This window comes from Triplophysa rosa, linkage group LG20 (genome assembly GCF_024868665.1).
Source record: "Triplophysa rosa linkage group LG20, Trosa_1v2, whole genome shotgun sequence".
NCBI classification, from domain to species: domain Eukaryota; kingdom Metazoa; phylum Chordata; class Actinopteri; order Cypriniformes; family Nemacheilidae; genus Triplophysa; species Triplophysa rosa.
The window spans coordinates 8,883,847-8,902,360 of record NC_079909.1 but is presented as its reverse complement, the minus strand read 5'-3'; the positions used below and the strand labels follow the sequence as shown (position 1 = coordinate 8,902,360).

The window sequence follows — 18,514 nt, the reverse complement described above, 5'->3', positions numbered from 1 at the left end:
AAAATGGATGATACTGTAATATTGACAAAGCAAATATTGAAACATTTCAACAAAAATGCTTTGCGGTGACAATGTTGCATTAACTAAACATAAATATTTGAAAAAAATGCAAATATAGTAACAGCAGCAACTACAATTATGAACACAATTACAAAGTTATAAATCTCAAATAATTCATTAAAATGCACAGTAGTTACTGTGTCCAGACTTCAGACATAAAGTTTGCATATAACAAGCTTTGAACATAAACCTCTGAATGAGTGTATTGACAAGGACATTTAACAAAAGTTTGGTAACTTTAAAAGTACTTTAAAATATAATTTAGCAAAAATGTTATTGTAATATATATATATATATATATATATATATATATACTGTATGTACAGTAGGTGTATAGTATCAAGTGTAAGTGCATATGCGAAGCAGTTGTCTTTTTATTAAAAGATTTGGACACCTGTCACAACTTACCTGGCTTAACACATATAACACTATTTGATATTAAGGGAAATAAAATAAACAATGTAGCCAACATTTATACCAGAGACAAATGATGCACATGATTCAAAAAAAATATTATACAAGATGGAGTGTTATTTTGGTTTATAGTCCGTTTTTTGATTCTGTTGGTTGCTTTTCCTAAAAACCTCAGAGAAAAATAACTCTTTCACACTGTGCCGATCATCTCCACGGGGAATTGGCAATTGGCACAACATAAATAATAAAAGTCTAACTACTTAGATCTTAAGGTTTTATTTGCATTTAGCTGAATTATCCTACACAAAAGAAGAGCAACGTGTCAACCAACACACACCCATACATATACACCAACCTACATGCATAATTTACTTTAATTTATACCACGGGGCTGTGGAATGCTTGATTCTGATTGGCTGCCGAAGGTTCTACAGGTGTGCATTATTTTTCAGTCAAACGCACACCTATGAAGTAGTTCCAGATCTGTCGACCGAATTAGCGCCAAGTTTTACCGTTATAACGGATTTATACTGTAGCTAAATTTCCAGAAATAACTTTTAATAATTATGGAAAGTACGAAAATTTCGACAATTGGGCGAAAGCTGTACTTGAAGGTCAAGAAGATGAAAAAAAAAGAAAGCGAACATCAAAGGCAGCCAGCATTAGCAAACGTCATAAAACGGTCACTGAAGATCAACTAGACAAGATTGAAGGTGAAAAACACGAAGAAAACACCAAAAGGACAACAGCTTGGACAGTAAATGTGTTCAACGATTGGCGTAAAACAAAAAATACGTTTGCTGAAGAGGTAGAAAGAGAGGGGGCAAACGCTTTAAACAAACACCTGCAAGCTTTCTATGCAACTGTGAGAACTGCAGCTGGCACTAAACGAATAAATAAACATCGATTAAATACTTGTTCCGTTTTTTACATCATGCTTATAACTATAAAATACCAACAAAGTAATTTATACATTTTGACGAGCCTACTTGTTCACAGGGTTTTGTTATTACTACAATCATGCGCGCTCTCTCTCAAGCCTTTAAAATGACGTCTTGGAATTACCGGCAGCTTCGGATGAGAAAATAGACCCCACCCACAGTAGCATTATAAGCGCGGCAAACATAACAAATCTCTTGAAATAAAACACCTGAAAAATTACTTGTGATGTGGTAACCATGGTATAAGCGGAATAATTGACTCCGGTCCGTTCAATTATCGAAAGTTAATGCACACCCGAGGTCCGCTTCGCGTCGTGGCCGCATTACCACCTCGGGGTGTGCATTAACTTTCGATAATTGAACAGCCCCTCATCAATTATTCCTTACATATTTCTGCTTCGTTCAGTTGTATTTTTGTCTACAAGCAGTAAACTTTCTTCATACAGTAAATCTTTTTTGAAACTCCAAACGCTCTCACTCATTAGCACATAAGCCATTCGTTCAAAATATCGCTAAAGTCTACCAATATGTTCTGATATCACTTTTATGTCTGTGGCATTGAACAACAGCATTTTAAATTCACACAACAGTCAGAGATAAAAAGAAGCAACTTTGTGCTTCGTTAGTGAACCAATTTACTGTTTTGTGACACTAAATTGGCCAGTTTTTAAATTTCCAAAATCTTCTGTTATTATCAAGTCAAAAGTTAGGCCCTCTGTATCAGTATGTTAAACCTGCTATTTCTGTCACAATAAACACATAAATCCAAGATTTCTATGTAGTGCGATGTACTAATGCAGAGCAACTGGACACAAATTTAGACTTCAGTTTTTAGGCTCAAGGCTAAATTAAGTTGACAGGGCCACTGCAGCAATGTGACAGCTCTGTAGTGTGTGACTGTCTTACGCCTGGTCAACGCTGTGCCATTTTTTAACGACTGGTGCTTGTCAGATTGTACGATATGACCCCAGTGATATCTTGGGTAAAAGTCAAAGCAAACTATGCAGCATCAACTGTTTTTTTTTTGTCAAGCTATACGACATGCATCTAAGAATATTTTTTTGGAGTGTCTAAAATTAGTTTGAGGGGCGAAAGATATCTGCTCATTGTTCTGTGTGAACTGTCATTCTGAAAGTACAATCATTCCATGATGGGACTTTTAAAAAATGAAGTATTTACTGTAAGTGAGACCTAGTTAATTGTAAACCCTCTTGTGGTGGCAAAACTCCCCCTGGACGTCGAAATACAAAATCAAGACAAACCAACAGTAAAGAAAGACCGATGTAAGTTGAGCTTGATAAAATCATTTATTGTGCTCCAGAAGATTAAATCCTATTTAACCAGAAAGAAAGACAAAATGACAAATAATCTACATCACAACAACCCTCTGTAGTTCTCATAAACAGCCATTTTGATCTTCCTCCATGGTCAGCCAGTAGAAAATAAACACAATGAAATTTGGTTGCCGTTTGTAAGTAAATGGCCGTCAGTCTTGCGTTACATTCAGTTACAAGGCTCGTCCTGGCATGAGTGTGCATGTGACGTACTGAGCGTCGGAGATCTCCTCGATTACAGATGAATCCCAGCTCTCTCCCTGGTACATGTGCATGCATGAGATGAATCCTCAAAGTGGGCCGCCGGAGGACGGCTCATTAAATTTTAATATCATTCAAAGGAGCTTTCTTTTGGAGAGGGACACGTAGGCAGGTTGACTTTGCATACGTATACCTCCAGATGGGGACCGGCATACAGAGCGCAGTCGCTCTCTGCTGCTTGCTTGAACTGTGTAGGTGACGGTAGAACAGAGAGTGCAGGCCCAGAGGACATTGTGTTCTGAATGGGAACACGTTGTTGGGGACTGTGTGTGTGTCACAAGTTGCCTGATCAGGAAGGGAACGGTTCATATCTTTCTTTGCATTAGTTCTGCCTCTAGCTGGTCACCAGGACTCAAGTATTCACTCCTACAAACTCGTGTTTGACCTCAGCGCTACACACCAACTAATAATGAATTACCTTTAGATGTCAAAGGCTCTTTAATCTGTGTGAACACTTGCTTTGGCCATTATATTGTATTTTAGCCATAGCGAAGGTGAAAATACTTAATGATGCAACACAGCCAATCAGATGCATGTAGTGTTTAATATGGAGCTGTGTGGCGCAGGACAAAGCCATTGAGAGAAAGAGAGTTGCGTCAACTCCGTAGTTTTTTTCACAGCAATGGTGGTTCATAGAGCCTCTCAATAGTTCCCAGAAGATAGCAAGCGCATGGAGCTGCATCAAAACAGACCGATTGATGTGAACTTTTAACCCATTTAAAGACAAAAGTTTGTTTAATGAATAAAAAAAATGAAAGAAATAAAAAATTAAAAGAAATAGCAAAACGTCCTGGAACTATCCGAAGGCTCCATTAATCACGTAACACGTAAAAAAAACTTCCGTTCAGATCTTCTCTCTTAATTGCTCTGGCGGAGGACCAATTCTGGACCAATCAGATCGCACTGTGGGCGGAGCTAGCTAGCATTAGGCTGCAGAAACAGTGCTGCCAAGTTCGTGACTTTATAGCTAAATTTAGCAACTTTCAGACCTCTTTAACAACTCTTCCGCCTAGCTAGCAATCTAGCGACTTCTTGGTCAAAGCTTTGCCTCTTTTTTAACAGATAACCCTTTTATACTGTTCTGGTGTCTGTAGAAAAACGAAAGAAAAAAAAACAGATACGCAAAATAAGCTAAATATAAATTTGATATGAATATAAACAGAAATGCAAATTATCACCAATATCCAAATATAAACCTTGGATGTCCAAATTCACAGTTTTTTTTAGGAAATGGTATAAAATACTGTGTTGTCAAAGTTGACTAGCACTTTTTAATAAATGTTATTGGTTAGATATTTGTAAAACCTAGTGACAAACTGTGACTAAATAATAGTGATTAACAGCACAAAAAAAAAAACACGAAATATGGAAATGTTGCGTTAACAACGCAAGGTTGTGGGTTCGATCCCAGGGATTGCACATGCCTATGTATAAATGTATAGGATAAAGCAATGTAAGACGCTTTGGATAAAAGCATCTGCCAAAATGCATAAATGTAAATGTGAGGTTTCAGAAGGACAGCAGCGATATACTCATTACCTTACGATGCAATCTGACCAAATTTAGCAACCTTTGATGCATACTTTAGCTACATTCCAATTTAATGAATCACGTGACTGTGTTGCTTACTGTGGTCGGTGCTGACTAGAAAAAAGCTTTTCATAGTATGGTATGTTTCGTTTGGGGTCAAGACAGAGTTTGCATGACAGCAAAGACGAGAGCCCCTGAATATGGCAGAATCTATGGATGTTTCTTCACAATCTTGCAGTACATTCTGAGGTGTAATGAGATTTATAGGGACATCATATTGATTCTTTTCATTCTGTAATCCCCTGACATCTTTCACTGGTGTTTTATTAAATTTCTCAGGAGTAACAAAAGATTCACAGGAAAAAGCCCTGAAGCAGCTAACCAAAGAAAGGCTATGGCTAGCATCCCATTATGCTTTTTAGCACAGAGTATGTTACGTAACATGGGTTTGAGAATAGTAATCAAGGCCCCATTAAGATCAGAAGACCCCTTTTATCAAGGTCTTTAGTCCGGGATTGATCATTAGCAAATAGGATGTTATGTAACACGGCTTTGAGGAAAAAAATACAAAATCATCATGAACTTGATCTTTAATGAGGACTCGGCAGTTACAGAGAGATTTGCAGGTGAAACCGGCTTGTTAAACTTTTAGCACTGAGGCTACAGAGCAGGTAAGTGCTGACAAAGTGGCTCTTGCACCAGCAGTTCCTTTCTGATCCGTCTATTGCCTTCAATTTCTCTTTCTTTACCCCTTTAGCACACATTCTCAATTTCTTTCCTTTGTATTTTCTTTCTTTTTTATAGCTAGCGTTAAGCAGTATGATCAAGGGCTTTGCGAGATCAGAAGAGCCCCTAATACACTCTTTCATCAGGGGCCCTCCTGTCTTCAGTGCAGGATTCACTGGGGGTTGATCATTCAGGAGAACCACAGAAAGTTCTGGATGAGGGGATACCAGCGCATGAGCTCTACTGTTGTACTGAATAAATGCCTGTGTTGGTAAATGGTCGTTCGTAGTCGCATATGGGAACTGCCTCGTGAAGCACAGCAAAAAAAAAATACAGGTAATAAATTTGCTAAGGTAACGTGGCAAATATTAGGAAACGATGAAAACAAAAGTAAAACAATGTTGTATAGCTGAGACCAATGAGAAAACCAAAAAGTACATTAATGTCCCACACATGGGAGCTCAAACAACAAGTGATTCACCACTATTAAAAAGTTTTACCGACACACATGTACAAAACTAGTCCTTATAACCAGGTTCACTCGAGCTATTTGCGAATACAATCTATTTAGCTTATCCCTGCCCCTTCCCGTCAACATTTCCAATCTGACCCCCATCCCCCCTCCCATGTCCGCCCTCACCAGCATATTCCATTTCCTGCGAGCCAATCAGAGCAGTATATCCTTAAACAAATCCAAATGGGGAAGAAAATGACTTTTTTTGTTTTAAATAATGACTTAATCAGCAGAACAGCCACCAAGCAGATAAATTGTCATGCGCATCGTGCTAAAAATATCCAGCCTCCAGTCCACCAGTTTTCAGTATAGACAGCACTTGTGTGATGAAGCCGTATCTGCCAGAAAGCCAATAAATTCCCCGCTACGCTCTTGAGGCAGATTCCTCAGTATCGACGCCCCCAGTCAGGGCTTAAAGAGCATGGGTGCTTTGTGTACATATCTAGATATGTAAATAGGTCCTATACAATAAAACGGTTCCCCCAAAAAATACATAGACAAAAAAATTCAAAGACATTCAGTGAATGTCTCTATTGTGCATATTCTCGAGGATTTCTCAATCGCGTCTTTTTTCCCTTATTGATGTATTCCATATCTTACAGTGCTACCACCAGGAGAACACATGCCTAAATTAGGTAAGCAGCATCTCTGCTCAGAAGAGAGTAATCTACAATCCAGTGCCTCGGGAAAACAATATGTTTCCTTTTGTTTACAAAGGGCCTCCCACACGTCATATCTTCTCTGATTCCGCAGTTTCCTCTCCGGGTTACGAATCGAACCATTCCTCAAAGAACCCCAGACTGATAATTGTTTGCAAGAAATGGTCCTGGTTTTGTCACAATACAAGGAGTAAAAAATCAACTCTGTTCGTCTTTCGTTAAATCTGAAATCATCTTGCACGTTTTGTGTTTTGTTTTTCCCTTCTGATATAAAAGGATAGTGTCGCTCTCGAGGAAAGAGAAAAAAATCTGCATTGTTAATTCCTGGTCCTCTGAACAACTGGAGTAAAGATATTCCTCACTCTGTGATGTCACCTCCGCCCGTTGTCCGTCGCCACACTCAAACTTATCTGTGTGTATGTCAGTGTTTGTGTGTGGCTATACTCTGGTGGTGGAGTGTGAATGGGGATGTGGATGGGGAAGGGTGTTATTCTGTCCGCTGGAGTAGCTGTTATACGGGTGTAAAGAGGTAAGGCCCGGCATGCTGTTGGGAATCATTGTAATGGTGTTTGGGGTCATGAGCGGGATGTCGTCCGGCGAACGGCGCATGGCGAGCGTGTAATCGGGTGGGCAGGCAGTTCTCAGGACCACCTCGTGCGGGTGCATGGCCTCACGACATTCCCTCTCCAGATCGCTGTGTTTCATTTGCAGAGACATGATCTCCTCCTCCTGCGTGTGGGGCAGCTCGTTGGCGGTGGTCCTTTGCGGGCTGCAGCGTCGATGAACCTCATGTCTCCGTTTATCTTTCTTGTAGTACAGCGCTGCGAAAGCCAAGATGTTGAGGAAGAGCAATGAAGCACCTACGGCGATGGTGACACTCAGCTCGGTGGAATAGTCCCGCTGGTCTACCAGAAAGGGTTGGTTCTGATTCTGGTTGTGGCTGTCCTGCGTTTCAGTGGGGAACGGGGAAGTGGGGTAGGGCCTCTTGGTGTTGACAGGGATCTTCTTTGGCGTACGGGGAGTGACCTCGGGTGGAGGCAACTTAGTCGTAGTGGAAACTATCTGGGTGACCTCATTGAGGCTGTGGAGATGAGGCACCAGTTCCAGCCACAGGTTGACTTTATTGGCACGGTAATGTTCCTTGACACGGGGCTTCAAGCCAATGTGAAGGTATAGCTGGTCCTTCTGGTTGTAACGTGTCCAGGCCACTTCCTCAAAGCGGTTCGGTTTGGTGTGGATGAAATTGGTGTCTTGTGGAACTGGCTGGTTGGGATCACTGCAAAAAAAGAGACAATATAATTATAAGGGAAGCACACAAACACCAGAAGTGATATCTTTAACTGCACAGAACTGCACGTAGAAACCTAGCACTCTAAGTCAGCTCAAGACAAATATCCTACAACCCATTATCGGCATAGTACCATGTCTGAAAGAGGTGCCTAGAGACCCCTAATACTCTCCCAGAGCTCATTACTGTCTCCTGACAACTGCACCTGCTTTTAAAATTAACAAGAATTAGACTGAGGGAAGAAATTACACATTTGCACACAAATTGATTTGTTGTCCTCCCCCGAGATGGTACAGTAATACATCCAGGCAGACATTTAATTTAAATGGCAGCGATGTCATATAAACTCTAAACTGACTCTAAGTAATCATCACTTTAATCACTGAATTACACCTAAATTGAAGCAAACCGAATTGTTGTTGCGTAAAAAGCAGTTGTGTAACTTTAATGTAGCATAACCTAGGGAATCTAGGTGAGTATTTCTTAATGAAAATTATGTTAAGAACAATTAAGCAATGATTTAACCTTAGGAACCCTGTTCTACCCTGTTTCCTGGCAACAAATGGGTTTCGTGTAGAAATCAATATCAAACTTAACCTCCCAAATTATGAGTATAGTGGTCTAACAACAGAATGTACTTCTCAAATATATCATACACAATATCCTTTTAAGCCTAATTCAGGGACATATTGTTCAACACAAAGCTAATTTCTTATAAAAGAAGTTGCCTGGAGACTAACCCGGTCTTTGCAAAGTTTGTCCAGTATGTCATCACCACTGCACTGAGCATCACATCATTTTTGGAAAAGTTGCAAGGGAAGAGTTCGGTTGGACCAATCATGGGAAGCCCGAACACATAGGGGATCTCATCACCATGCGCTGCGTCGGCCCAGGGAGGCACCTGCTCTGTTTGGCAGTGATGGTAGAACGCATAGAAATAAGTAGGGGAGCCAAAGCTGGAATGAAGGTCTGCGGTGGCCACTGCTGGTGCCACCCACTGATGATCTGTGAACAATGCCAGCAGGGTCTTTCTCCTGGTCTCCGGGTTGTGACGATCTGCCCAGTCAGTGTACATAAACTTAATAGTCTCCCGCAGAATGTCCTTCCCCTCTGGGTAACCGTACAAATCGTCCACAAAACTCGACACGGCGTAGTCGAAATCATTGGCTTGCACGCCATTCTCGTTGTCCACGATGAGTTCCACGAACTTTAGCCCCTCGCCCTGGTTGACGCCCAGCATGATGTCGTAATTGAGGAACTCCCCTTGTTCCATGAGGATCTGAGGGTCGTCGGGGATAACATCACCATCAATGACAGGACCGAAGGCGATGTGGTAGCGAGCGGGCTGAATGTCCTGCTCCACTAACTCTTTGTAGTGTTTTTTCTGTAGGCACTCTACCATCTCCACTGTATCTTTGAGGTTGCACCCAACCTTCTTGGCCAGCATGCGGGCATACTTGGCTGGTTGAAAGCTGACAGCCCAGCTGGACAAGGCTGTGCCACTTTGGGCTATGGCCCTTTGGAAAAGACCTGTAAAGGTGGAACAAAACAAGATTACACAGAGAAGAAAAGCAGACACTACAGTGGAGTCTAAATGTCTGAGACTACTTGGTTCTATTTTGTATTCATTTTTTTAATACAAATTTATATTTGTATTAATTTCTACACTTCTTAGTATTTGCTGGTCTCCTCTTAACGGCAAATAAAACGTCCTGTAAACGTCACAAGTTTACATTTTCTTAGTAACCTAAAAGAATGCGTGATTAATCGATTAATCAATAGTCAATCGATTAATCGTGATGAATCGTATCCAGAAGAAAAGGTTGCATTTACATAATATATGTCTGTGCAATGTGCATATTCATATTGTATTTATAAACACTTACACAAACATGCATATATTTAAGAAAAATATAAAAATTAATAAACACTTAAATATAATTTCAATTATTGGTAAATATAAATAAATACATCTAATTATTTCCTAAATATATAAATACTTGTATGTTTATGTTTTTGAGTTTATAAATACAACATTAATATGCAGAGTACACAGACATATATTTTGTTAACACAAACTTTTATTGTGGATGTGATTAATCATGATTAATCGTTTGACAGCTCTAATTTATTGCAAACCTTTCATTTTAACGTTCACATAAACCCCCAGATCTTCTATGTTATCTCAGACTTTTGGAGCCCGCTGTATACACAGAAGTGCACCTCAGTACAGAACACATTAATCTCAATTTAGATGTTGTGCAAATCTTAAATGGTTTAGGGAAAAAATGCGCTGATATGAAACGTAAATACGCTGATAAACTTGTATTGCAAACAGAGCTGAACAACATTTTACTTTGTCATGAAATTTCAGGAGGAAAACATGCTCCCATGACTTGATTACAGTGCGTTAATGTTAATTAGCTGTTTACACTCTCTGATCCTATTTCACAACGAAACAACAAAATTGACCCATACCATTGAAGAGAAGCAGATATCATGCACATCAAGAACAAAATGAGAGGAAAATTGAGTTACTCTGTTACCATGACAACCCCCAGGATTTCAGTCTTAGCAGTGCAGTTATGAGTAAAAACATGTTCTTACTAAAGAAAGAAAAAACTACAAAACACACGCACATGGAAATTAAATGGAAATAAGAGGACAATTTAGTTCGCAATTCAAAAGTGAACAATTGCGTATGAATAGATGAATATGTTTGCGAACGAAAAATATACTGAATATCAAAATTTTTCAAGACCAGCGCACGGTTTGCCTGAAGGCAAAACGATTGTACAGAACGCTTGAGTCTCTTCTAGAGGATTCTCTGGGTTCATTTGAATGATAGTGACAACCTTAGAGCAGGTCTGTGCCAAGAGACCTCTTTACAAAGCAATCTTCCAAGCAGAGCGACTGAAAATGTAATTAATTTATTTACTCTTTTCATGCCAATGGTGGGTGAGTGCTCTATTTGAACAACGCGCTCAAGGTGCCTGCTGACGTGTATGCACTTGACGAAGTAAAGATGAGAACATGAAGCAATCTAGGGAAATTTAATATCCATAAACAAGTGATATCTGGTCAGACTCTGTGAGTTCGCTGAATAAAGTGTGCCAGCGGGTGACAAATGAGTTCGGCTAATGCGGGGCACATGAGTGAACCGCTGTGAGTTTTTTACGATTTTAGTGTCACACCGTTGGGCTGTGTGTGAAATTAAGGATTTTTGCGCTTCATATAACAATGAAATAGAGTTGTGTTTCTCAACTGGGGGTCTGTGGAACCGTAGTGGTCCATGTTTTTGTTGAATTTATACTTTATACTCCAAAAAAGCTGGGTTGTTTTTAATCAATGATTAGGCAAAATATGGACATTTTCTACTTTAGGTTAATTTAACCCTATCTAAAAGTGCTTGGTTATATGCAAAGCCATGGTTCAGGCAAAAAAAGGACGAACCCAACGGTTATATTTGACCCAACCATGGGTTACAAAAACCTAGCATTTTGGGTTGAAATAATCCAGCAGAGGTTAGTTTATACAGGTAACCCGGGGGTTGGGTTCATCGCTTTTTGACCCAACCGTGGGTTGAAAATAACCAGCATTTTTTTACAATCACCTAAAAATGAAAAATTCCATCACATTTTAAGATCAAACTTGTTTTTATAAAACAATCTTTAATTTCCCTAAAGAACATGCAAATATGCAGCATGAAACCATAGTGTTTGCGTCTTAAGTCATATGTGTGGAGGACTGAGTGAAATGCATAATTTACTGATAATCTTCCCTCCAGTGAGCTGTTACCTCAAGAACTACAGCAATCGGATCATTACGTCTGGAAATCGAAATTGAGAAGTGGATCAGTGAAAAAATCGTTGTTTCAGCTTGTTCTTCTTTGCAATGATCAGGTTGATCCAGATCAAGTCATTGTCCCTTATACAGAATTTTTATTTTAGGATTCTGTCCAGGAATAGCTGTCACACAACTAACTAAATGAATAAAAAAGGGACACAGGGATGAACTTCAGCCATTCCATAAAACAAGACCTTCAAAATGAGCTCATGACACAAGCAGCAGTAGCATGCAAACAAAACACTGTCAAAAGTTAAAACCTCTGCATTGTACCTTTGGTCGAATTGCTCCAACGGTTACCTTCAGAATAATGGGAAATAGTCAGGAGGTTGACACACGAGGCCCCGGCCCCAGACCCAAAAACAGTAATGCGTAAAGGGTCACCCCCAAAGAACGCAATGTTTTCACTCGTCCAGCGCAGGGCCTGGATTAGATCAAGAAGTCCGTAGTTTCCTTTGGCCGCCTGGTCTCCTGTGCTCAAAAAACCTGCAGACAGGAAAAAAATGCCCATGTAAAGCCTTTATTAGGATTGAGAATTGTGCATTATTCATAAGCAAATACCAGTGGAAGGGACCTAATAATGAGACACAATAACACATTTCTGAAAAAAAAACCCGAAACAACCTTGCGTTCCTCCAAACACTTTGTTAACATCCATGGATTGTTATGATTGCAATTGTTCACCCCAGGAGAGCTTATGTAAATAACTTTTCATAGTTGTTTATTTCCTGATCTTGTGGTTGGCTTGACCTCCACTGGTAGACAAAAGGAGTGTATTGAAATGTTTGCCTAATGCATTTTTTCCTTTTGGACAATTGTTATAATATTGTAAATAATTGGGAAAAAAATGAATAAAATTTAATCCTAAAAAGTTCCTCATCTTGGCCGCTGTAAGCGTTTTATCTAGGTATCTTATTAAGGCATCATGAAACAAGTTATCGTCTAGACACACAGAGCTGGTGCTTACATAAACCATTCAAATTCCACTAGGTTTTATCTCGCTAGGTCTGGTTTTAATTTCTAAATGTATGCAGTGTGCTGTATACCTAAACTATATTAATATACACTATCTTCTGTGTTTCATTAACCCTGATTGTTTTAAAACAAATGTGCTTTGCTTTGGTTTGCTCTTTGTCTTTGGTTTGGTCAGCCAGTGGAACCATAGCTCTCTGGGGACATGCAGAATGCAGCTGGTTTTTTACCCCTTGGCTTCCAATTAAGTGCACTCGAATAAAAACAAATCAGTTTGCAGAAATACATTATCAGTGTCTGTGAACAATTTGCGATTACAAAGTACTAACCTAGTGGTGCATTTTAATGGTAATTTAGTCACTGACTACTTCACTACAGTATACCTGGGAATACACATCCTGGGGGAGCTTGCAAAATTCTGGCGGTGTGCATGTTCTGTGAATACAGCACTTTGGGTCTTGTAATTGCCCCCACATTCCCAGAACACGTAATATATTAAGCACTGCAGCGATTCAACAGCGGCGCAACTGATGCAATATTCTCATTAACAGATGGGAATGAGTAACGAAAACTCTGCAATAACTTTTAGTCTTCTACAGAAAGCACACCCCTTACCCCCTACCTTTCTTTTGTTAATTGAGTTTTTTATTGGATTTAATTAATCTATTTGTGTTGCTACAGCAGGATGTTGATCTCCTGGAAGTGGCCGTCCAATACAAGCACGCATTTAATTGATTCAATTTAGCCAAGGCTGTGTGTAGTGCAAATCAAAAAGACCAGGCGTAGACTTGAAAATGATTAGCAATCAAATGGCAGCCTGTCAGGTGCTCGTGCCTGCCGAGAAGAGGCGTGAGTGCATTTGGCTGCAAACACAGGCAGGCGGCGACACGCTCTCCATCCATGTGCATGCAGAGAAGAGCAATCCAATCACAAAAGAGCCTCCTTCGGCCAGTGAATAGAGAGGTAGTTGGTGCAATGCACAGAAAACAGATTCACTACAGTGCGCTTTAATGAGACTAATCATGGATTTCTATCACAATAGAGAACGACAGGAACGCTCCTGTTTTGCCATGTAAGTGGCATTTGTGTTCTGGTCTCATTTCAAGGAGGGGCCAGCGGGACACTTTGGAAAGCTGGAAATTGGAAATAAGATTAGTGATGGCAGTTATTACCCATGTTTCCTAAAAATATAAAAGCTAGTAAATAGTTATGCTTCCAGAAAACCTTCAGATTTCTTTCATAGATGATAATCAATGTGAAATGGCTCAAAGTGAAGCACAACAGATAGATACAGTACAAACATTTTATTGCAGGCTGTCCTCATATGAGGTTACCAACATTGGCCAAACAGAGTGGCAAACCTTGGAATTTGTGGGGTCTTAGTAGACACGCTAGTGGTCTCCTTTATAAGATGAGTAATCCATTTCCAGCATCATATAATAAAATGGTAAGACTGATAACATCCTTTAAAAGATGAGTCATAACATTGAAAGACGGACACTCTGTTGTATATGGACTGACCTCAAATCAAGTCTACCCAGCCAAGTTTTCACCCATGCCAGCCATATTGTGGTACCTGAAGTTTCACAGCACGCGCCATTTCGAGAAGTCCCAACAGATGAATAAAACGGAATCAGATTGCAATCACTTGGCCCACACATTGGAATTCACGACTAGATGAGAAAGCCAGGGGAAGGATTATTTCCAAGTGCCATGTACTTAAATCGATTCCTCTTGGAACCCCAGCAGATGGCTTGAGATGTTAAATTAATCTACGTTTTGAGAGAGAACGGCAACGGTGGCAATGTGCGAAAACATGAAAACTGCGAGAGGTGTCAAACAGACATTTTATGTTCCTTTCAGGGCCGCAGATAAAAAAATGCAGCGGAGATGTTATGCATTACAGCATTTGCTATACAGTCTCACTCCAAAAAGAAATGTCGCAGCTAGACCGCTTATGAGTTATTTGTCTGTTCTGTCTGCACTCTACCGGCAGTGAGACAAATTGGCCCTCCTGTTGTGTTATGTCCCTAAAAATATTTATAGTGTGACAACACCTTCATACTTTTCCTTCCCATCACAGAATTATCATCCGTTTCCTACGACTTCAAGACTAAAAGCAGATGCCATCTGTTCCTGCACCGCAAGCTGGCACTCGGAAATGTTTCTAAACTGCAAGGCACGACAAAATGAACTGCCAAAAGTTGGTCTGAAAAGGTTAGCGCAATAAAACGATGGCAGGAGAGATGGCAGTAAGTTCTGTTGACTTGTGCCATTGGCACCCCTAGTGGTAATTGACCGCATTGCATGCTGATAATTACTGTATAATGTGTACAGTGACCACAGATGGTATAAATTACAGCCTGTGAGCATGGTCTCACTCGCAGGAGATTAATACGCCCGAGGTTGGCGCAGTCTTAACTGCTGCGAACCACTGTTGGATCCCAACAGAATCTGACATGACAGACCTTTCCCTGACTTCACCTCTGTGGTGCACATCATTTCAAACCTGAAAACTGCTCCTGCAGGCAAAACACACAGATTTTTATTCAAACAGCTTTTTTTCATAGGGATTTTACATTAAAGTAACCCACTTTCTTCCAGAAAAACCCATCTCCTTTAATTTCTCTCTAAGGGGGATCAGTGACATGCCGAATGCTTTCATGTGAATATATTTCATGAAAATAAACAGTAATAAAAAGTAAATAGCACTACAGTTTGTAGCATTAGCGCTGAAAATATCGCCTTCCAATGGAGACCAAACAAGAGAGGAGACAGTAATCTTCCTAAGGTAAATATAGGTAATGAAAGTTAAATGTACATTTCAATAATTGAATGGATTACTGTATTACACGTGGAGAGTGGATGGTGCATTATTTAGCATACATTACAGCTGACAGATTCTTATCAGGCAAACATCCCTGTCATATCTCATTTCAGTAGATTGAGTAAATGAAATTACCTCTGGCTAAGACCAGCAGTTTGCGGATTTGGATGAACAGTAGTTCAGCACACATTTTACATGGAGTCACATAATCCAATGCAACATAAACAACATAAATGTTTTATAATCTACAAATTTTATTTCTCAAACTAGTTGCTTTAAATTGACTGTAAAACAAAATACCTCTGTTTACATATTCCAAAAGCACGATTTCCAAGTTGAAGGAACATCAACAAGATGCCGTAATTGTTCTTAAAATACTATCATGCAACATACATGAAAGCCTCAAACTATGGCACAGCTCTCTTTGAACTGTTCTTCTCGGCAGTTGCATTGCTTGAAAACCTGATCTGAATTGTTAACCAGCTCCCTTTCCACAGAAAAGAACAACATTTGCATACAGATAACAGCCTTCTGCGGTTTAACACACACGCTGCGAGTTCTGAGAGTGTGTGCGGAGGGAGAATAAAACCTTTTCATAAGAAGTGAGAGTCTAAAGATAGCCTTCCATCGTTTTCCCTCCACTCTCCTCTCTAGTGCACATCCTAGAAATATTCTTTTGCCGCGTGACGCACGTGAGAGAGAGGAAAAAGTGCCCGTTCCGTGCCGTCTTGCTGGCCCTATCGCTAGAAAAACGCTGACCCTGAAACAACTCTTATTTTACAGAGTACATCCACATATTACAGACATCATGTTGATAATGATCCAAGGCTTTTCTGGGGACCGAGAACGCATGCTTAGCCTGCTCGGCGAGAGGTGTACGGGACCTCGCAAACCTGCGTGGAACCTGGAGGCAAGGTCTCGCTAATGAGCCTTGACCAGGGAGGGAATGATGCTGAGACGAGCCCCATTTCCAGCTCCCTCCAGTAACAAACACACAGCTTGTGAAATGTCATCTCAGTTCTGCAGGGGTGACAGCAGCATCCGCATACCACGACTCAGCCAGACGCCATATATTTAAAAACAAAACACTGCCATGATGCCTGGGTGTTGGGGACGGTTGCTAAGGTGATATGTGGTTGCCTGGGTGTCAGTACATTGTCATTCATGTTACTTTTAAGCATGTTGTTGCAGGCATGTGCTTGAAAACTAGAGTGTTCTGAGTGGTTACTTATAGGCTACAGCCAAAAGAACGGAATAGTGCATAACTTAATAGAAAAACATGGACCGAAATGCATTTGACAAAACGTAAACAATCTTAAGCCATAAAATGTAGCTTGGGAGCACATGTCCAGAACACATGTAATTATCAAGAGAAATCAGAAATGTTTGGGTTTGGGAGAAACCAACAAACGTCTTGGGTTTTGATTCGGTTCAGGCTGTCCCGAGGGGCTGTTTCATCATCACAAATCTCTGCTTACTAGTAACTTTGAACTCAGACAAGTCATTGCTTGTATTGTGGTGAACTGTCTTTACCCTTAAGTTTACAACCACTGCAGAACTGCAGCAGGGAAAAACATGACCTCACTGAGAGGCAAAACAAAACATATCTAGAAACTAATATAAAAGTTACACATTACTCTTTAATGTTTATTCTCTAATCGTGTCAAATATCCAACAAGTTTATCCCATGACTGCAACCCGTTCTCACTTCCGACTCGTCACGTATTGATGCTCGGTCAGTGTCCCTCGGCGTTACTTTTGAACGCGCAGGGACCCCGTTGGCTTCTTTGTTTGTAATAAAGAAGCTATTCTATTTTCATTTTAGTTTCAGTGTTGTGCTTGGAAAATTGCCAACTAAAAAATACAGGTACAGGCATCGGTATCAGCGAGAACCAGGAAAAAATATTGGTACTCGTACTCTGTCTTTAAAAAATAGTATCAGATTATCCATACTTTAAATAATATTTTGGTTGATATGTTATTTGATTTCAGTTAACAGATGTTTTAACAGTTTTACTTTTAGAATACGAAAATATCTTTGTATTGGCGATCAGGTGACTTTTCGACAAATAAAGTGCACGTATAATACAGTCAGAATGAACTTAAACTGGAATCTTGCATCAGGCTTGTAAAAGCCAGCCAACCCAGTCTGTCCGCAGAGCGGCGAGAGATGATGCCTTATTATTTGTACACAACCACGCACGAAATGCCAGAACTTCAAACCTCCACCCCCAGTGTTTGGCAAACTCAAGTTTGCTGAGAGCCTACTGTCTGTCAGTTTTGTCAGATGCTTTTGGTGAAAGAGTAGAAAAACATGAGATGAGGTGTCAGAGAGGGCATGCAAGACGTTAAGGGAACAGTATTGAATGCTATCTCAGGGTCCACAGCGGTTAACCATGTTTGACAGCTACAGCGGCTCAAACCAAAACCTCTCCGGCCAATCAGAGTCCTCGTGGCCGTGTCTGAACCTGCGGCCAGTGAAGCGCCGAAAAAGAGTGTAAGTGCATTCTGACACCCTCCCAGATTAAATGTCACGGGGTGTCACTGGGTCCTAAAGCCCCTTGGATCTATCTCATGGGTTGGATGTGACTGTCGACCCAAATCCGCGGTGTCACAGAAGGATCATAATTGTCTTTTTGCACCCATGTCTCCGGCAACAGAGTATCATGAAGTTCGATTCTGTAAAGAAAGTCCATTTACACACCAGAATGAACTTCTATGATAAAATTACACTTTAAGTCTTTGCAGAATTGTTTTATGTAAATGTGGAATATAATTATATTTTAACTAGTTTGCTGTCTAACTTTTAATATAACTTCACTTTCTGCTTAACAATGAGATAAAATTGAGAATCCAGCTTCTCAAATTGTACTTATAAGGAAATGCCATCGTAATCTTTCACGTTTGCCGCAGTCTAGAATTGTGCAGAGATTTACCAGCATAAAGTAATAAGATTTCAATATGAAGCATTTCACATCTCATTTCTCCAAATGAGTAAATGATGGGCTTTATTCAATCTATATTACTTATATTCAATGATTATTGCTTAAAATCCACATTATAACATCTTAATTTATTATACAGTATATAATATTTTTTCATTATTAATAATATTGTTTATTAGATTATTTAATGTAATTTT

The 18,514-nt window shown here is 40.0% G+C and overlaps 1 protein-coding gene across 6 annotated transcripts in view; it reads right to left on the bottom strand.

Moving 5' to 3' along the window:
* Positions 1-2,676: 2,676 nt before the first annotated feature.
* Positions 2,677-18,514, bottom strand: part of nlgn1 (neuroligin 1) — a 233,480-nt gene continuing 217,642 nt past the window's right edge. For all 6 annotated transcript variants that reach the window (XM_057361845.1, XM_057361844.1, XM_057361849.1 and 3 more), the window contains 3 exons: positions 11,847-12,059; positions 8,468-9,257; positions 2,677-7,715 (listed from right to left, as the gene is read on the bottom strand). In XM_057361845.1, the coding sequence (XP_057217828.1) occupies positions 6,878-7,715; positions 8,468-9,257; positions 11,847-12,059 (1,841 nt within the window). In that variant the 3' untranslated portion in view covers positions 2,677-6,877. The remainder of the gene's footprint in view (positions 7,716-8,467; positions 9,258-11,846; positions 12,060-18,514) is intronic.